At 41.2% G+C, this 21,247-nt stretch overlaps 2 protein-coding genes across 2 annotated transcripts in view; one reads left to right on the top strand and one right to left on the bottom strand.

Annotated features, from left to right (window-relative positions):
* The window catches only part of kiaa0930 (KIAA0930 ortholog), a 28,155-nt gene extending 22,682 nt beyond the window's left edge, over window positions 1-5,473 (top strand). Inside the window, exons 7-10 of the mRNA XM_041977310.1 lie at window positions 1,502-1,690; window positions 2,280-2,439; window positions 2,564-2,719; window positions 4,537-5,473. Of these exons, the coding sequence (XP_041833244.1) occupies window positions 1,502-1,690; window positions 2,280-2,439; window positions 2,564-2,719; window positions 4,537-4,577 (546 nt within the window). The 3' untranslated portion in view covers window positions 4,578-5,473. The remainder of the gene's footprint in view (window positions 1-1,501; window positions 1,691-2,279; window positions 2,440-2,563; window positions 2,720-4,536) is intronic.
* Window positions 5,474-8,524: 3,051 nt separating this feature from the next.
* On the bottom strand, window positions 8,525-16,266 carry nup50 (nucleoporin 50). The gene is made up of 8 exons (XM_041977304.1): window positions 16,048-16,266; window positions 14,013-14,097; window positions 13,853-13,936; window positions 13,553-13,754; window positions 12,329-12,976; window positions 10,563-10,647; window positions 10,339-10,457; window positions 8,525-9,221 (listed from the first exon to the last, which is right to left on the bottom strand). The coding sequence occupies exons 2-8, from the start codon at window positions 14,079-14,081 to the stop codon at window positions 9,022-9,024; spliced, it is 1,407 nt and encodes a 468-aa protein (XP_041833238.1). The 5' UTR covers window positions 14,082-14,097; window positions 16,048-16,266; the 3' UTR covers window positions 8,525-9,021.
* Between the last annotated feature and the right edge of the window lie 4,981 nt (window positions 16,267-21,247).

Raw genomic sequence — 21,247 nt, forward strand, 5'->3', positions numbered from 1 at the left:
GTTGTAAAGAGCAAATCGGCAAGACCGGGCAACCGAGGCAACATGGTCCTTAAAGGTCAGCTGGTTGTCTACCATGACACCAAGATTCCTGGTGACACCAAGATTGTTGCCAGCTGAAGCTAGTTTATAAGGGGTAGATGTTTGCTAATGTTAGCAGACTTAATAAATAGGTTAGTTGTTGATTATTGGCAGCAGCTAATGTTAGCTGTTTGATAACAGAAGGAATTAAGAATCTTTTTAGCTTATTTTAGCCATTTTCTACTGTTAAATGGTTTGGGGTTTTTTGGAGGAGGGTGGCGGGGGAGGGATCAGTTGGCTGATGCCAACAGTTTTAGTGATACTATCAGTTAGCTAATGTTAAAGTGTAGTTATTGTTAGCTGTTGGCTAATAGGGGATGGGAACCGACATCACTGCGCAGTGTAAACAATTTCTGGTTCATCTTTCTGAAGCCACAACGAATAACTTGACCATTGATGTGCATATGACCGACTAGACCAGATAGAAAACAGTTTAAATATCCAGAATGTTGAAAGTTCACGATAAACAAAATGTGTAATACAGGAGTGAAACTTTTTCACGAAGGCAGGGAGCTAAAGAGTGGACCCGAGACCCCGACACCTTACCTCCCGTGACTTTTCCAGGCATTTTTGGCTGTATCTGTGGCCCTCAACAGAGGGCTCTGAATGCATTAGACTAGACAAATCAATCGTTTCACTAAGCAAAATGTTCACACTTAACCGAATGAAAATGCCTGGAGCACACTTTCAACCAGCTTGGGATATTTGCGATATGTGTGTTTGTGTGTCTCACAGCAGATATCCATGCCATCCGTCTCCTTGTTAAGGACACAAGACTCTTTTGATTTTGTTTCCATGTAGGAAAAAGAATAAAATTTTGCTATTTTTTTTCTTTGTTGATTATGTGTGCAGACATGGCAACCCACTACATAGCCACTGCGGGGGTCACGTTCCCATTCCCTATGTTAATAGTTGGGTCGTGTTAGTTATTGTCAGCTGTTGGCTGACGTTAGCAGTTCTGGTCATGCTGATGGTCGTTAACTTTTAGCAGTTGACTAATCTTAGCAACTGTCTACTGTTAGGGAGCGAGTGTGTGTGTGTGAGTGTTTTTTTTTTATATGTTTTTGCTTAACTTTAATCCTTGTCAGAAGATGGCTAATGTCAGCAGTTTGCTAAATTAACGAGTTGGGTCTTTACTTTTCTTTTTTCTGTAGCAGTTGGTTTATGTTACCTGTTTGCTAATGTTTTTCATAAGCAGTTTACTAGTGTTTGTTTTTGTTGGCAGTCAGTAAATGATGAATTGATTAAAGTTGGCTATCTGTGAAATTCCAGATAAGAGGAAATCCATTTAAAGCGACCAAAAAAAAAAAAAAAAAAATCATCTTTACTAAAACACTGACCAGCTTTTTCCAGACACAAACAGGTTGATCAGGCTGTTTCTGGATAGGTTAGTACTTGGTTAACGTGTGTCGCTGTGCTGCAGGTGAGCGTCGCTGCTAAGATGGCCCAGCGAATGTCTTTTGGCTTCTACAAATACAACAACATGGAGTTTGTGAGGATGAAGGGACCGCAGGGGAAAGGTCACGCCGAGATGGCCGTCAGCAGGGTGCCGACAGGCGACACCTCACCCTGCAACACCGAGGAGGACCAGGTGTCCCCCATGCACGAAAGGGTGAGGACCAAATCAAAGTGAACAGCTCTAAAACTGTAACAGAGACCCAGAAGGTCTAGTATGAGCTCCACAAAGCTCCATTTCCACAAACGATAAAAACAAGTCATCATTAATAATAAATGTAGCTGGACCGAATTACAGATTCTAAACAGTTCTTAAAAATTCCTGAATAATGTCTGAATATTCTCGAATAATACCTGAATAATTCCTAAATAATGTCAAAATATTCCTGAATAATTCCTAAATAATGTCTGAATATTCCCGAATAATACCCGAATAATTCCTAAATAATGTCTGAATATTCCTGAATAACACCTGAATAATGTCTGAATATTCCTGAATAATACCTGAATATTGTCTGAATATTCCCGAATAATACCTGAATAATTCCTGAATAATGTCTGCATATTCCCGAATAATTCCTGAATAATGTCTGCATATTCCCGAATAATTCCTGAATAATACCTGAATAATACCTGAATGTCTGAATATTTCCGAATAATACCTGAATAATGTCTAAATATTTTGGAATAATACCTGATTAATTCCTGAACAATTGCTGGCATTTGAACTGTTTGTTTCTCTGCAGGTGACGTCGTTCAGCACACCTCCGACCCCGGAGAGGAACCGTCCGTCCTTCTTCTCGCCATCTCTAAGAAGAAAAATGCCCCGAAACCGGATCGCAGAGATGAAGAAGTCTCACTCTGCCAATGACAGTGAGGAGTTCTTCAGGGAGGAGGAAGATGAAGGTGAGGTCTAAAGTCCGACTAAATGTTTGAGTGAAAATGGATCCTGTTACTTTTGTCTTTTATAAATAGTTTTTGTTTATGATATTTTGTTTCCTGGCGGACACTGATGAGTTTGTGTCCTCAGATCTTCACACCGCCACCAACCTTCGCTCGCGCTCTTTGTCGGGAACCGGGCGCTCGCTGGTCGGATCGTGGCTGAAACTGAACCGGGCCGAGGATTACTTCCTGCTCTACTCACACCTGACCTACGTCACGCTGCCGCTGCACCGCATCACCACAGGTCAGAGTTCACACACACACATCTGGTTCATAGTAGCTACGTTTACATGGACAAATATTTCCTCTATCAGACTGAAATCAACCCGATCAGATTCCAGCTGACTTGTTTACATGGAGTATGGATAAATCCCATCAGTTGTGTGTTTACGTGATGGAAAGATTTAATATGAGTAAAACTTTTCTGGCTAGTTTGGAATATATAAGAAAACAAAGAGGAAGATTTTTTATTACTAATGAGCAACTCGATGCTCAGAGTTGTGGGGAATGGTGGTCTAGAGGTCAGCGAGGTGGACTTGGTGCTGGAGTACCCAGGTTCAAGTCCCTTAACTGAGAACAGATTTCTGGGTATTTGTAGATTTCTTTCTTTATTTTATTCATGTGTTAAACACAACTTAAAACAGACAAACAAAACAAAAACAAAGTGTCCAAAAGGAGTAGGTAGAAGTAAAGAAACGCATCCATCCATTTTTTTCTGTCTGGCCGAAACGACGTCCGCTACCAACAGGTTAAGAAAACAAGGATGTTCCCACCTACCACATGTAAAATGTCAGCAAGGTCCCGTTAGTTGAGTGTCTCTGTTTTTAGATGATATCTGGTAGATAGAAATGAGCCTACAAACTCACCAGACAAGTAGTTCCCAACCTGTTTTCCCTGAAAACCTCTTCATGCAACCCCACCCCACCCCCCCAAAAACCATGCATGCTTTCATTAGCTGCTACATGTATTTTAGCTGAGTCCTGTCCTATTTAACTGGAGTTAAGGGACTACCAACGACTCATCTGCTCTGTGCTGTTTTATTTTAACAAAATGATGCAGGTTATCAGGATAGACATGACCTGTAGCTCCACCTGCTCCCTGACCTCCTAAACCACAGGACCTGGACCAGAAGTGATGGGATGATCAAGATGAGGCTTAAGAAGAAGTTTTTTTCATTTTTATCTCAGGATATTTGCTTTAAAATCCTGGTTTATTTTGATAACCCTCAACTGATTATTTATCAGATCTAAAAATCTGTTGCCATGTGAACAAAACATTCAAATCATGAATAATTTGAGCAAATAAACCACAACTCGTCTGTGTGGGCATGGCCTTAATTCTACCAACCACACAGACCCTCGCTGCCTCCCTGTGCTCTTTTGGGGGGTCAGGGACCCCAAGTTGGGAACCACTGGTCTCTAACAAACATCAGTCATTCTTTATCACTTGTTTCTGTCTCTGATGACAAATTTAAAAAAGGGAACAAATGAGTTCCTGATAAATGTTACTGTGACCTTGGCAGTCCTGCAGGTTCATCTCCTCCACGCAGGAAATCAGATGGAAGAAAATAACTCGGAAGTTCTGACATTATGAAGCCGTCAGCAGCTACACACCAGAAAATTTAATACAGTGAGATTAGACCTTAATGAGGTCTTCTAAAACATTCAGTTGTCCAGCCTCAGAAGGAAGGTCTGACTTCCTGATATGTTGTAAAAGACTTTCTGTTTCGTTGTAAACTACTTCCTGTAACGTAGTAAACAACTTCCTGTTACGTTGTAAACCGCTTCCTGTTACATTATAAACGACTTCCTGTAACGTAGTAAACAACTTCCTGTTACGTTATAAACAACTTCCTGTTACGTTGTAAACCTTCCTGTTACATTATAAACGACTTCCTGTAACGTAGTAAACCACTTCCTGTTATGTTAAACAACTTCCTGTTACGTTATAAACCACTTCCTGTAACGTAATAAACAACTTCCTGTTTCATTGTAAACTACTTCCTGTCCTGTCCAGACTGGCTGGACGAGCCGTCTCTGACCGGCTGTTTTTGTGTGACAGACATCCTGGAGGTGAGGCAGAAGCCCATCCTGATGACATAGCAGAGCCAGACGCCCTCAGAGCATCACTACCAAGTGCCTCCTGCATCAGGCCACCCACACATCAGCAGCGCCCCCCGGAGTCCGGACGGAGACCTGCAACCAAACACCCGCTTCACCCGGAGACGCTCCGCAGATAAACCAGCCATCCGAGAAGTGCCTCCTCTTCTGCCCAGTTCCTGCTCGTCTCCACGGAAACAGGCCAGGCATCAGGATCACATGACCTCAGCATGAGAAGGCACTGGCTGAACTCTGACCAGGAAGGAGAGCGAAGTGAAGAATGTGTGTGTTCTTGTAAATATTCCTGCTGCTTTACTCACTGAGACGCCTTGACTGAAGGTTGTGCTTTTATTGACACGTCGTGGACTTCTTGTTTTTTTACACTTTGTTCGGGGAAAGGGACACGTGTTGGACTCGGACGTTGGAGCACGACAAACGGACGACAAACAGAGTTCACCTTTTCTGCTCACTAAAACACAAAACTAACATCCACACTTTAACATAGTTGTTAAAAACTTAAGATTTGGATAAAATCTGACTCAATCTGGAATTTAAATGGAATAAAAAAAATCTAATTATGACTGTCATTTTAAAACTGTTAATTTTTTTTTTTTACAAAACAGACAAATTGATGGAAAAATATAAAATTTTCTGAACTTCAGACTGAATTCTGCAGTAAAAAATATTAATATTTAAATATTAAATTAAAATGTAATTAATGTAAAAAAAATTGTTATTTCACATAATTAAAATTCTGACAGAAACTTTGAAAAGTTGAGAAAAGGTCAGAAAACAAAAAGGATTCATAAAGAACTTAATCCTGTGGGAAATATGTTGTTTGGTATTTAAATATTTACTTTATTAAATAGAATTAAACTTGTCTGATTGGTTCGTTTTCACTTGATGTGAATTTTGTCATAAAAACTAAAAGGCAGATTTCAGGATCTTTGACTCGACGTGCTGCAGCCGACTCCGACTTTCTGACGACTTTTCTTCCAAACTGAGACTCAAATGAAAAACTTTAAAGGGAAAAAACTGTTTTTAAAACCTGCTGGAAGGAAAAGAGATCAGATTTTCTCCCTCTGTGCTCCCGAAGCCTTAAATACGACCAAACTTTCTTCTCTTTTCACTTCATGTCAGAAACTAAGCAGCTGAACTCAGAAACACCAGAATCCGTTCACAGCCAAACTTACCGCCTCATTTTTAGAATAAACCTTTTATAAGATTTATTTTCTCATCTGGGAGAATTTAAGATAAGTTGAATTAAACAAATTTTTTTTTTGCTTCACATTTATAATTTTGCTCTAAAAGTGTTTTTCCAAATGTTTTATAACACTTTCACGCATTTTCTATAAAAAAAAGGGACATTTTTCTATTTTTTTTTTTTTATCTCAGTTTGAGAAAATCTTAAATAATTTCTTCACATAAATTTATTTAAAATTCTTTAACCAGTAAAATATAAAATTTCAGATGTAAATTTAAAGAAATCATTAAACTGTTTTTTTTATATATATATATATAGTTTAATAATATAAAGAAAACATCAGTGGTAAATGTTTCCTTCTGAAACCACAAACCATGTTTTCCTTTGTCTAAACAAAGAAAAGTGAATTTTCTCCCGTCATCCCTGCTGCTCTCCTCTGATCACTCATCAATATTTTAGCTAATACTCATTTTCTGAAGTCTAAAATACCAAAACTTGAGTAAAACGGATGCGGATCAATAACTCTGATCAGGTGTCGCTTCATTTCCTCAGATCATCGTGAAGGTTCTGGTGTCTCTGGTTTTTAGAGCGACGTGGAAACGGACCGTCAGTGTGTCAGCTGTTATTGATCAGATGTTATCGGTGATTGATTTGCACTCAGATGAAGCCATCGCTGATCAATACGTTTCCCTGGGTGGTGTGTAAACATGATCAGTGTTATTGATGATGTAGTGTAGAGATCCTCCGGCTGAATGTACCTACGCTGATCAGACGTTTGCACTGTAAAACGCTTTTAGAGCCTTTTGGAAGCTGTTTGTTAAAATGTTCGTACGTCACAGCTTTTGTACACGGTTGTTGTGCATGTTGGCATTTCTCCTCTTCCTCCTCCTCTTCCTCTGTTGCTCTTTCTAAACTCTGTACATCCTCCTCCTTTATTTACTGAAATACACGTTAGCAGAAAAACTCCCTTGTTGGCTGTTTTCTGGAATCATCTGCAGAGGACGACTGTCTCTGTCCTCTGGCACCACCTGCTGGACAAACGCCACCATTTCAGCTTCATCACTGAGTTCTGAACAGAATTCACCAGTCCAATTCAACAGTCCAAAGCCCAATCAGCTCATCTTCATCACCTTCCACAGAGAAGTTGTAAACTACACCCCCCATCCACCTTCCACTACCGGGTCGTCCTCCTCGCCAGGACCAGCTTCTAGTACCGAGTCGGACCTTTTTAATCCTGGTGTAATAGATGAAGCAGGTGGTGGAAACCTTCCTCAGAGGTTTTCTCCATATTGACATGACAGCATCACACAGCTGCTGCAGGTTTGTCGGCTGCATCCATGATGAGAATCTCCCGTTCCACCACATCCCAAAGCTGCTCTACTGGACTGAGATCTGGTGGCTGTGGAGGCCGTTGGAGTCCAGTGAACTCATCGTCATGTTCTAGAAAGCAGGTGGAGATGATCTGAGCTTTGTGACATGGTGCATTATCCTGCTCTATTCCATTTTTGATTACACTGGTACACTTTTTGTCAGAAATAACCAAAATATTACAGTTATAATTATGTGTTAACTTACCAACACTGCAGATGTATAAAACCACATCAACCCTCCTTGTAGGTCTTTAAGTTTGATTTCTGTTTTATGCCAATATAAAACAACATGACAAAGTTACTGTAAAATCTCCTCTGCTGTGTAAAGAACTAAATCCTATTAACTCAGAACTAAACATATTAACACAGAGACAGATGGATAGGTTACGGGACTTCTACCTGGACTTGGGAGGCTTCTTTCTGGAAACCGTTATAAATATGCTTTTGAACATTTCTTTAAAAAGCAAGAAAAGCATCTGGCTAGCTTTGACTTCCAACTGACATTAATAATCGTGGAACCGTGGAAATAAAGAAACTAGACCACATATCTGCAATTAAATAGACTTTCTGCTACAGACCATCAACACTGACCAGTAAAAGATGTCAGCTCCAGGTAGCGAGCGACAACAGGTAGGCTGTGCTGGTTAAACCAGGCCACGTTGGTACTAAGGGGTCCAAAGTGGGCCAAGAAAATCTCCTCCCACCATTACACCAGCAGCAGCCTGAAGTGTTGATCCAAGGCAGGATGGATCCATGTTTTCATGTTTCCAGCAGATTCTGAGCCTAGCATCTCGATGTGGAGCTGAAATGGAGACTCATCAGACCAGCAACGTTGCTCTATCTTCTATTGTCCAGTGTTGGTGAGTGTGTGTGAATTGTAGCTTCAGTTTCCTGTTCTTAGCTGGCAGGAGGTTCCCGGTGTGTCTTCTGCTGCATCCTGGTCCAGACAACTGCTGCGCTGGATATTTTCTCTTCTTCAGAACATTCTCTGGAAACCCTGGAGATGGTTGTGGGTGTAAATCCCAGTAAATACTCAGACCAACAACCATGCCACGGTCAAAGTTACTTACTGTAAATCCCTTTTCTTCAACTTCATCAGGTCTTCACCATGTCTACGAAACTACATGCTGCCATGTGATTGGCTGGTTAGATGTTTGCGTTAACAGGAAGTTGAACAGGGGGGCAGTGTCTGAAGGGATCCTCTGGAAATCCAGACAAATTAGTTTAATTCAGTCTTTGAAGGCAGAAAGCACCTGAAGTATAGGTAGAGATTTAAGTTTTAAACTGAATTGTTGCAAAGGAAGCAAAGACAGAAAAAGATGAGCAGATCTGTTCCTGATCAGCTGGAAGCAGAAAAATAATCACAAAGCAGCAGCTTGTTTGTTTTTATTCCCAATAAATGTCTTTACAAATGTCAGACGATGACAGCGTGCCTCATCCCGAACAAAGGACACTTGGAAAGCGACAGTTCATGTTTACAGGACAACAGGAAGTAAACGTGTTCTGTCTCGCTCTGACACACCGTTTCAGTTAATGAGCAAAACTCCAATAAATAGTTTCCTGAACAATCACTCCGCAGATGCACTCAGACGCTCGACACGCTCATTAAAAAATTAACTTACTGCAAGTATTTAATTTGTAAAACCAAATCGACTGGCCCAGAAACAGCTGCATGTCCGGCTGTCGGTCACCTGACAGGAAAATCCGACACAGTGAAGAAACCAGCGGGAATGTTAGTGCGCGACGACCAGATGTTTCACAGCATGACGGCCGAATGGCCGCTGAGCTCAGGTGTGTGTTTCTGTGGGTGTGTGTGTGGGGGAACCGGTGAGTCTGAGGATGAGCAGCTGAATCTGCTTAGCGGGGTGGGGGGTTAGCCTTTCTTCTCTTCCAGGGTCTTGTGGAGCTCGTCGGCATCCTCAGCGGTTTTGACCCGGATTAGTAGAGGGACGGGGCTGCTGGGGTTCTTGTCATCGACAGGCGGATTCGGGACACACACCACCATCACGTTGTTCTTCCCGACCCGCGAGCATGGCATGGTGGAGGACACGAAGATGTTCAGCAGGATGTTTCCTGGTGAGACGACAGGAGTGCGAGTTTCCTGATTAGCAATAATCATTCAGAATACAACAGAAAGAGAAACGCTGTACGATAGATGACCTCCACCTCACCTGGAGCGCCGCTGTTCACGCCAAGGCGCACATGTTAAACTCTGAGACCACATAAAACTGGAAATGTGACCTTTTACATTAAAGAGCACAGAAATATTTACTGAATCTGGATGTAAAGCGGGATAATCAGGTGTTTTTTCCAGTTCACATTTGATTTGTCCATCTTCTGCACAATATGTAAATAAAACTGGTTAAAGTGAAAAAACAATCACCAGATCAAAGAGGCGAGGTCACACTAAACATGGAGAACATGGTTTATGAAGGCTAAAGAAAATTAGACCACAACAGACTCCTGCTGGTTAATAATCATTCAACCAAACAATAATCCTTCCTTTGTTTATCCCAGACTTGTGAGATAGAAGAAACTGGAAGGAAATGTTTGTATTTATTTAAAAGTTTACTTCTGTAACTAAATTAAGCTAAATTTTATTTAAATATGTTTAAAGTTTCTATAAAGTGAGGAAGAGGAGCGTTGGGACTGGTTAACATGTAAACATGGTGGATCAGTTCTTCTGTCTGAGCAGCAGGTGGCGCCGTTTGATCACAGCTGACTCCGACTCTTTGTTCTGCTTGTTGGATGAACAGCAGCTCAGAGATGAAACAGATGCTTTCAGCTTTTCGTTTAGTGGATTTCTGCAGGTAAAACTTGATCTTTGAATACTTTAACCAAACACAGACGATAAATCTGAGCTGAAATTATCGATTAATCCACCACTTTATCTTTCTGGTTTTGAGAATTTTGTAACAACTGGATGATTAAAACACTTTAAATGTTTCATTAACTAAAACTACTAATGCTAAATAAAGTTTTCTGGCTGAATCGGGTCAGCTTGATCGTTTTCCTTCAAACACTTAATGATTGATTTAAATGATGTGGAGTGCCAGGATTTTCTTAATCGGTGGCGTTATGTTTTTCTGCTGCAGCGCCCCCTGATGGCCGACTGGAAGCACAGCAGCTCCTCCTCAGACTGCAGGTTCAAGGTTCGAGTGAAGAACTGAATGTGTCTGCTCTGGTTTACCCAGATTGGTGTCGGCCCGAATGATCATCTGAGTCTTCCCCTCGCTGGAGCGTTTCAGGTGCAGCGTTCCCACTCCTTTCTCTTTGAACTCTGACTCCTTCTTGTAGAACATTTTACACCTGAAAGCAGCAGAACAGCCTGATAAACAGCCTGACGAACAGCCTGACGAACTTTGTATTAAATGACAGATTCTGCTCAGGTTGGAGGTGAATTTTCAGACGTACTTCTTGGAGTAAAAGGCGTCGTCCTCCTTCACCTCTTTCACCTCGGGTTTGGGCGGTTCCTCCGTCTCTTCGTCTCCGTTCTCATCTGCAGAAAGAAAAAACATATTGATGATGGGTTTCAACAAACAGGAGAAATGTGAGTCAAAGTAAAACCTCTATAGATGGAGCAGATGCCAGGACGATGACGCTTTTACTGGAATAAACCAAACCCGTGAATTAACCTGAATAATTCATTTCAAGTCTACAGGGAAACACTTCACATCTAATTTACATAAAAAAACAACCTGTCCCACTTCAGGTGCAGCTGAACATTTTATGGTTTAGCTTAAATTAATGTCCAGTAGGAGAGGGTGTTGTTGAGAATCAGACAATGATTTATCAGGAATCAGGTCAGGATCAGCTGACTTCATCCTAGAAGACAGTTGAAGGTCTTTTACAGTTATTTACGGATCTTAAAGCGCCCTGAGATGCCGTCATTGTGAACTGGCCCTTTACAAATAAAGCTTAATTGAATATTTATTCCAAGAATCTGAGAACTAAATTCAGCCTGAAACTAGCTTAAAGATTTTAATGTCTGGATCTTTTCCAGACCGTTTTAAAACATCCAGTTCATACATTATTGTGGAAAAAAAGCTTATTTTTTAAAAAAGGGGGACAAATACATTAACGAACACAAAGTTATAAACAAAGAAAATGTAAATTTGTGGAGAGTTAGCATAACACCACCAATCTCTAAACTTCTCAGTCTGAGGCTGTGGAGAAAATCCTCTCTGTACAGTTTCTATCATTTAGTAATGAAAACAGGATTTTAGAGACAACTTGTTCAGGTGACCAGAAACCTGCTGCGAGTGCAGACAGGAGGAAGAATTCGGTTAATCGGTGCTCTCAGTAACAGAACTCGGTTCGGCTGCGGCGTTCCACAGAGTTTACTTCTTCTTCTCCTTCCTTTCTATTTACACGCAACCATGATGGAAATCATCATGAAACTCTGCTGAATCCCAGCAGAAATCTGGGAGGAATTTTTCATTCTGACCTCTGTTTTGATGCTCAGGTCAAACATTTTGTTCAGTCTTTTTTCCACATAAAATTGGATAATTTCCTTCAAATTGGACTTAAAAGAAGTCAAAATACATCAAGTGTAAATAAACATATATCAAATTTAATCTAATGAAGAATCAAGACAGGTTTTTTTTTTTTGCTTTCATTTAAATAAATAAATCCAATTAAAATAAAAACTACTCACATCTGACCCAATGAGATGATTCCAGCTTTGTTTGCTGTGGTCAGAATCTCAGCTGAATGCAGCAATTTAACTTGTCTTTTATATCTTGATATGCAAAAAGCAAAGAAATGATCTAATCTAGGAAAATGAATTAAAAACTAAATAAACACCCTGAATATTAATGACAGGAGTTTGTTCATATACTGTCTATAAACATTTGTGAATCTTTTAATTGAATATTTTGATAATCATGGAAAAAACACCAAAAATTTGCAGATTTTCTTCTTGTGACTAGAAATAAATCAGCTGCTGACTTTTTAATCAAGAGAACCATTAACGGATGGATTATTGATCCATTTGAACTTCCCAACGTCTCTGAATAGCTTCTTTTCTTTAAAAAGCAGAAAAGATTTGAATTTGTTTTGATAAGCAACATCTTCAACAGACTGGAGGAACGATCAATAAAAGCATTTGGAGTTGTTGATTTCAGGTTGTTGTGTGAAGCAGAATAAACGTCTGAATAAAGACCGGACGTGTTTCTGACCTGCAGACTGAGAGCTCTCAGTTTTCGTCCCACCGAAGGAGAGCGGAGCGGCAGATCCCGGAGCTCCAAACAAGGAAGTCTGGCCGGAGGAGGAGGAGGAGGAGAAGGAGAAGCTGGGGACGGTTGATTTGGACCCTAAGGAGCCCAGGACAGCGCTGTCCACCTTCTGACCGAAGTTGAAGGTGATGCCAGCCGGGATCGGAACAACGCCAGAGCTTTTCTGAGTCGAGTCTTCTGTCGTGGTTTTGCTGAAGGAGAACAAAGCAGCTGATGGAGCTGCTGAGCTGCTGCTGGAGGAGGAAGATGGAGGAGGAGGAGGGGTGGCTGAGGCTGCCAGCTTCCCTTCCTGCTGCTGCTTCTTCTCCTCCGAGCCCCCGTCAGTGGCCCCGGCTCCATACTGCCGCTCGATGCTGGCCAGGTGTCGCTCATAATCCCTGAAGATGGGGTTGAGGTCGCACAGAGGGTTGTCGTTCACGTGCTTGGTGATCCAGTCCCGCACTGAACAGTTGAGTGCCGTGAGCTGCCGGCTGTACTCCTTGTTGCTGCAGGGGGCGGGACTCTGAGAGGGACCAGGGGTGGAGCCATTGGTCTGTGTGGCTGTGATGTCAGTGGTGGGCTTTGTGGAGGAGGGGCCGTTAAACTTCAGACCTGAGAAGAGGAGGGCAGAGATGTGTGTGGCAGCAGACAGAGGAGGAGGAGGAGGGTGGAACCCCCACCCATCCTGCCCTGCAGCGACATGGTGATGTGAATCAAAGCCCCCCCCCCCCCCCCCCCCCCCCCCCCCAATTCAGCTCCATTACACTTCAATAAGAAAACCAGAAGACACAACAATGAATTACCCCCCATCCAGCTTAGAGCTTTAAAAAACTAGTGGGGTGGGGTCAGATGAACAGGAACATCTTTTACTCCAGTTTCGTTCGGCTGGTGTCTGTTTATGCAGGAAAATGTTAAAGTTAATATGTTTCGCATGAAGCTGAAACGTATTAGTTAAAAGCCCCTTCGTCCAGCCAGGGTTGAAATAAACGCTTACATCAGAGGGAAAAGAGATCACGTGAATCCAGCCCTGATTTATTTGTCTGAACTGGTTTTCTTCCTGTCATCACACTCATAGCCTGAACTGTTCACTACCGGCAGCTGGACGTAACATGTTGTTCTTTATTGTTCTTAAGGAAAAACTAAAGTTAATCATGGAAAATGTGAGATAAACAAACCACACACACTCACCAGCTGCAGCCGTGGACGTTGCAGGAGAGGAGAAACCTCCAAACGACGGAGCCGTGCTGTTCCCATTGGTCAGACCGCTGAAGCCTTTAAACCCTCCACCGTTCCCAAAACCAGAGAAGGTGGTGGGAATGAAGGCGGCGGTCGCTGGCGGCGAGGTCAAAGAAAAACCTTTAAAACCTTTGAAAGCTCCTCCACCCTCGCTCTGAAACATAACACGTAGAATAAAAACAGTGGAACGACGATAGTCCAGCAGAACACACTAAAAATCAGCAGGAAAGAAAAGTTTGTTTCTGCTTTTACCTCCGATCCAGTGTTTCTACGCTTGGCTTTCTTAATCGCTCGACTCTTCAACACATCTTCACTTGCAATTGAAAACGTCCCGGCCTGAAGGAAGGCAGCAGATCGCAGGTTAGGACATCACCTCCACTAACCAGCACCATGGATTCAGACCGAGACTCACCTCCTCTCCTTCCTCCTCCTGATCCCAGTTCCTGTCCGTTAGCTCTTTATCAGCGATCCTCTTCGCCATCCCACCGGCTCTGAAACTAAAACAAGTCAGCTGTTAATCAGCCAGAAAGTTCTCCCAATCACTCGTCCAGCCACTGGACGAGTTTAAAGAAATCAGATATTAAATAAAGTTGTTAAACATGGAGCTGCAGTAGCTGTCAGATACACAGAGTAATTTAAAAACCTTCTAGAGCTACAACTCTTTCAAAAACATGTTTTCATAGAAAGTTCAGATTAAGCCAACAAAACTCTGAGGTAAAACAGATCAATAATTAAAGTACTGAGACACCAGCTGAAAACACTTCGGCAGTTTTCTCTCATTCACTCGGCTCAGATGTCAGAAAAAAAACTAGTTTCATATCAAAAACGTCAACTACAAGAGATGTGCCACATAAAAATATCTAGAGTTTAGTAGTTTAGTAGATGGACAAATGTTCTGAAGAACGTCAAATTTGACGTGAAGCACCAACTTTAGTCCGGAAGCGTCCCCACGAGTCGTGTGACTGAAGCCCTGAATAATTTAAAACCAATATTCATTTATGAAAGTTGTGGGACTGTAAAATTATTAAACTGAAACAGGCAAAGATAAAACTATGTAAAATAAAAACATAAAAAAGAAAAAGACCACAAAAAGCTCAAATAAAATTAGTGAAGGGCCGGTCATATTTACGTCTGGCTGCTTATATAATCCCAGTTATGGTTGTTTGAACATGATCGGTGGTAAATTCAACTGATGTTTATCAAAAATGCAAATACCCCTGAAAGTTTGGACTGTAAATGGTGCAAAAACACATTCTGCACTTTATTTAACCGATCAGTAGGAAGACCTTTAAACTTAGTATCATTTAAAGGCTCAGAGTCACAATTTCAGGTTATTTCAATGAGGTTTTTATTTGCCTGCCAGCTTCACATTGAACACTATGACAGCCATGAGAAAACACACACAATGAAAGACTTGCCCCAAAGCATGCTGGGAAGTCAACCAACACACCAACCTTTCATTATTGCATCACTCTACTCACTTTGGCTTAATTTCCTAATAGAAGGGTGGTGTTATGCAAGAAAACTTTATCTGATTTTAAAGATGTTTTGGCTCAAGAGTGTAAGTAGCTTCATGAGTGAGAAGAACCTGGAAGATTTTCCTGCCGGGTTTTATTTTACTGTCTTCTTTTCAGAAACATCCCTCATTTTCCTCACAGCATTACACTGAATTTAACATTCTCTCATTTACAGACAAACCTATTTACCACTTCACCAATTCCAAAAATTTATAAATTAATCAAAATCAGCTGTAAAGAATACATTTAGCTTAGAGGTTTAAATTCTTCTAATCAGTTGAATAACTTTTTTCATTCAAACATTTAAATGTACATTTAAAAAAAGTTTCTTCATCTTCTAGTATTTATTCTTCTAAATAAACACTTTGTGTGTACAGTTGAATATTTAGGACCATATAACTGAAATTTCTCGTTTTTTTCCTACAATAATAGCAACACACAGATTTTTTTAAATACATGATTAAGAAAACTGTCCAACATTTAAAGGCAAATTCTTTGTGTTGTGATGGACAGCTAAACCAACACGTTTGTGTCCGCCTCCATCAAAAGGCCATTATATCCGATTTGAGTCCGGTGTGATGTTTCTATCTACAAAACTCCATACCTGCAGGTAGTTAGCAGTTACCCAATCTAGCTTAACTTAGCTAGCTTTTCTCTATGGGTAAATTATTTAAATAGTCAGATATGATTACTTCAGCAGAATAAAGGTTCTTCATCTTAAATTGAAGCAGATACTAAAATGCCCGTTAGACTGCTTAAGGTCCACGTTTGAGCAGTTACCCGGTAAACTAGCGGCCAGTTTACCGCAATAAAGCTAACCGGGCCGCACATTAGCTGTTAGCAGCTCGCGGCTAACGTCATGTTTAAAAGCTAACCGCCGCTAGCTCCTGGTTGTCGTAGTCATTTTATCAAAAGGCAAATGTGACGTACCTTTAGATGAAGGTAATTCTCGACTTCTTCTCCTCAGTAACTATCTGACAGATCCCGGTAACACTAACCGCCCGGAAGCGTTAGATAGACTCCTTCACTAGAAACACCACTCAATATTTTTGAACAACCCTCCTCACGCCGCCATTTTATGAAATGGATTATCTTCATGAGTTCGCGCGCCCCACCTTTCCGCTCATGCGCAGAAGGAATGACTTTGGGAGTTGTAGTCCCCAACAAACGCGACTCAGAGTTCTGTTATGGTATGTCGTCGGACCAGGGCTCTAATGATACGGGATAGGATCAGGGTTCTGTGACGGAATAGGGGGTCTGCGTTGGAGTTCTTCAGTGAGTGCATGAAACTTCTCTAAGATTTACATCTGCTGCCTTTATCTTTTCCAGGGACATGCATGAAGTTTTCAACACTATGATAAAAAACCACATTCTGCACACATGAAATGAGACATTTCCCGTGCGACAGAAAAATCACTTGTGTTTGAACAAAAGAAAAGACTGAGCAGATCACAGTCCCAAAACAGAAAAAGAATAAGCTGACACCAGCAAACAGCAGCTTTCATCACAGCTGAGCAGCAAACATGGCTGTAACACAGAGCTTCTTCCTGTTATTTATTTATTAGTTCCAAAACGTTAGGATTCTGCGTGGAATGTAAATAAAACCAGAATGTAATGATTTCCAAATCTCATCTACTCATTTTATTCCCAGTAAGGTAAACAACATATCATATGTTAAAACTGACACATTTACCATTCCTTGGAAAATGTGAATCTGATGGCAGCAACACGTCCGTAAAAAAGAACAGAAGCAACAAAAGGCTGGAAAAGTAACTGGTACAAATCAGAAACATTTGACAACTAATCAGGTTAACTGGCAACAAGTCAGTAACATGACTGAGTATAAAAGGAGCATTTCAGAGGGGCAGAGTCTCTCAGATGGAAAGATGGACAGCGGTTCAGCAACCGTCTGGAAATTCGGGGTTTTTATTTTTTAGTTTTTCATTAGTGATATTATAGTGTTCTCAGCTTTGGGAAAAAAAATAATTAAACAAAAACATGTTCTCGATCTAAAATGATCGGTGAAATATTTTTTAAAAATTATGAGTTGGGGTCTTTTTGTAATCTCATCACAACATTGATCTGAACACTAAGTTTAATTTTAAATATAATTATAAAAATGCAGAATTTGTCAAATAATTTCCTTTCAAATAGTCTTAAAAGGATAAAGAGAGGCTTAATTCACATCCTGGATGTTGTTGTAGCAGATGAACTTTTTCTTATTGGTGTGTTTTAGGAGACATCATTACCTTCAGTATGAACTTTTGAGTTTTAAATCCTTAAGATCTTAATATGTGTTTTTATGGAGAAGACTTATTAAATGGTAAATGGACATAGTGCTTTTCCAGTCACGTCACATTCACCCATTCACACACACATTCATACCTCGATAGGTCCATAGGGAGGCAACATGGGGTTCAGTGCCCAAAGACACTCCGGCATGGAGACAGGGGAAGCCTGGAATCGAACTACTGACTTTCATTTCTGATGTAACAGGACAGTTTTTTCTTTATTTATTTTAATTTTTTTATTTATCAAACATTAACAAATGACATGGAGATTTACATTAATTCACTCATTTCCATTTTAACAGATCATACACACATTATTTATACACAGTATGCACTTACCTACCCAGACAGCAAAAACATCTGGCCCAAATGTTCCCTTGACTGGCAGCATTGACTAAATGTCAGTGTGGCTGCCATATCTCAGCCACATGACCAGCACATACAGGCAGGTACACACTACACGATAATCAGGCCGATTTTTGGCCTGATCTCCCCCTTACGATCAAAACCAGCAAAGACCCGATTTTCTGATGTTTGCAAACAACGTCGTGACCGATTTTCCTGGTGTGGGGTGTGTCAAGAGTGATTTTGTCCGTTCCGATCGGCTTGGAGGGCCTTGGAAGGAGTGATCGTAGATAATGAACATCATGTTTAATATTTACAACTAGAGATCCTGTAGTGTGTGTGTGTGTGTGTGGGGGGGGGGGGGGGGGTGTATTAATTAGATTACTCGTTACTGAGAAAAGGAACGCCATTAGTAATGCTTGTTATGTGGACTGTTGAATGTAAAAACTACAATGTCGCTTATGGATGACATCACACGACAAGCAACAGGTTTTGACAGGACCCACCAAACGGTGGTGGGCTCATAAAGCAACGTTAACACAAGTGAGAGTGTTTTGATTAACGTGACAATGCTATTCTTCTCATCACAGGTTATATGCAGAAATTTTTCCATAGTCTTTTTTTTTTTTTTTTTTTTGGTTTGTGTTTTTCAGAAAATAAGAGGCCAAAAACAACTATTGCTCCCTCCTTTACGTCCACCTTGTTTGTTTACACTGAAGTCTTGTTTGAATATGCTAGATTTGGAATATTGAGTGTGAAGAACCTGATACTCTGCTGAAGAATGGGTTCAGGCCCGTTTATGCTATACACAGAAGACAGATAGCAGAATACGGACAGTCACCGCCATCATACATCCATGCGTCTTTTACGTTTCCATGGGTAATACGTCAGTTCATCCACAAATGGGCAGTGCCAAGCTCAGAGTTCACTTCTGTGTTTTGACCTCGGTTTGTGGCGGTAATGCACCACTAAGAAGTTGTTTACAACCGTCCAAAAACATCAAAAAAAGAAGACCATGAATAATCCACGTCCAGGTCAACAACTGACATCTGGTCTAATTCTGGCCTACAGGAGACCTGCTGTAATCCACATCCAGGCCGAATTGAATAAATAAAAAATAAAAAAGTTTTTTAAAAACATTTTTTTTTTAGCTAAATGTGTCACATTGGAAAGAAGTATTATGGTTTGAAGACTTACATCCTGTAATCATGCTCTCTGGATCATTTCACTATATTTTTGCAGCTGAAGGACATGAAACATCTGTCCAGAATTTTGCATCTGCAGTTTTTCTAAAATATTTCAACTAAAAGTTGCAAATCTGTGTTTTTAACCACTTTTATACAACAAAAATGTGAAATTAGGAACGTGTAAGATTCTTATTCTTGCAGGTTCTGTGTGGAAATCAGTGCAGCACAGTGATGCAACTCATTCTGACAATATTTAATAATCAAAGTCCAACTTCTGATAAACTTTGATTCATTTCATCTCAAGAGGTGAAACTCTTTGGAAACAGGCTCAGTAACCTGCACACATCTTTCCCCCTCCACTAAAGGAAAAATGTGTGATTTTTCAGATTTCACTCCATCTCTCAGCATCGCTGTGGTGTTTCAGAGCCGAACCACCAGGATGCATGCAGACACAAGGGATTGGGGGTAAAATGGTTCAGAGTTGGGCAGCAGATGGCTCCTCTCCAAGCTTTCAGGATGCCATCCGGCCTTGCCAAATAGGAACAGGTGCTGCAGAAAAAAGGAAGTGAGCTGTGGGCCCCGGCGGCAGCAGGAGACCCCAGACCAGCTGGCAAGCAGAAATGGAAACACTTGGCAGTGGAAAAAAGAGAAACGAGTATTATGTAGAAGGAACAGTTCAGCTGACTGAGGCTGAGAAAGGATGGGGGTTTATGGGAACACATCACAGGAACTGACAGGACCAGGTTGAAATGATTGTTATATGATAACTTAATGTTAGAGAAGTTTACATTCTGATTATTTTCATATGGAATCTATCTTCATATTAACGTTAAGGTTAAGTTACATGTGAGAGCAGTACCAGGCAGATGGCACTCACAAAGTATGTTTATGAAGACTCTGCAGTCTGACTCCAGATGAAGGTTGGTTTAGGCTATAGTCCAACTACAGCTGCAGCTTAGTGAGGTGAGAGTTAGTTTATGCTGCGCTCACACCAAACAATTTTCATGGTCGCAGACTAAAAACGGAAGTCTTTAGGAAATCTTAGGAGTTTTGCTGGAGTCACAGCGCTCCCGTCATCTCGTTGTTAGGTGTGAGATGGTAATCTGCCCTGTTTAACGTCAATCTTTCTCCAGTCTTGGATCTGCGACAATTTCTAACATGTTACATATTATCGCAAGTTGCAGTGACGAAACACGATCAACAACCAATAGATGAGCTCTGACAAAAGCAGAAACAGGAATCCCGACATTCAGACCACCGGCAAAAAAGGATGGGGGGGGGAGACGAACAAGAAGCGGTGATGAAACGTCGTCGGTGGAGCGTCCAGAAAGAGGAGCGGGTGGTTATTAGAAGTAAATGTCTGCTGTGGATCATTTATGTGTTACAATATAATGATCTAACAAATAAGAGAATAAAAACTCGTCCATCCCTCCAGATTCTGATGAGTCGGGGTAACACCTGGTGGAGATGTAAAGCCACACTTAATAATGATGATGTGTAATTCCCTCCTGGAGGGAAACTCTCCCCTTGTTTGCTTTACTGTGTGCAGATCAGCCCTGTTCCATATCAACTGTCCAACATGTCACAAAAAATGCCAAAAGAATCTAGTTGCAGTCTTGTAATTTGTGACCCTATAGATTCACAGTCTTTGTCAAATCTCAGTCTGAGACTAGGCTGAGACTTAAGACTCTAAACATTGGTCTTTAGATGTGAGCTGGTAGTCTTTCAGAGTCTCGTGCAAATCTTTTAAAAGTCTTCTGTTGTAAGCCCAGCCTTAGACGACTTCCAACTGTTTTCATGCATACGCTGTCCGTGCACTCAGCAGGGATTGGCTGAGAGGCCGCGACTTAGGCCTCTTGTACATGCTTGTTGGAGATGATGCATTCCCCCTACGCACTGACCTGCAGAAGCCATTTTCACACCGACAGCTGGACCATGACCAGAGAATCTATAACTACAGGTTGTCTAGAGCTAGGCGGGTTGTGGAAAACGCATTTGGCATTCTTGCCAACAGGCTCCGGGTCTTCAGAACAACCATTTGTCTAGATCCTAACAAGGTCATCAAAATTACACTTGCCTCATGTGTGATTCACAATTTCTTGAGAGCACGCGGATCAGAGCCCTATCTGCCACCTACCTTGACAGACCGAGAGACAGATGACCATGACTTCATCCCTGGATCCTGGAGGCAAGAAGGCCAGGGGGTGTTCCGTGATCTAACAAGCAGCACATTACGTAATCCAAAACAAAAGGCTAAAGACCTGAGGAACGTGATGAAGGAGTACTTCAACTCACCAGAAGGCCAAG

Source organism: Melanotaenia boesemani, chromosome 23, assembly GCF_017639745.1.
Source record: "Melanotaenia boesemani isolate fMelBoe1 chromosome 23, fMelBoe1.pri, whole genome shotgun sequence".
Classification (NCBI taxonomy): domain Eukaryota; kingdom Metazoa; phylum Chordata; class Actinopteri; order Atheriniformes; family Melanotaeniidae; genus Melanotaenia; species Melanotaenia boesemani.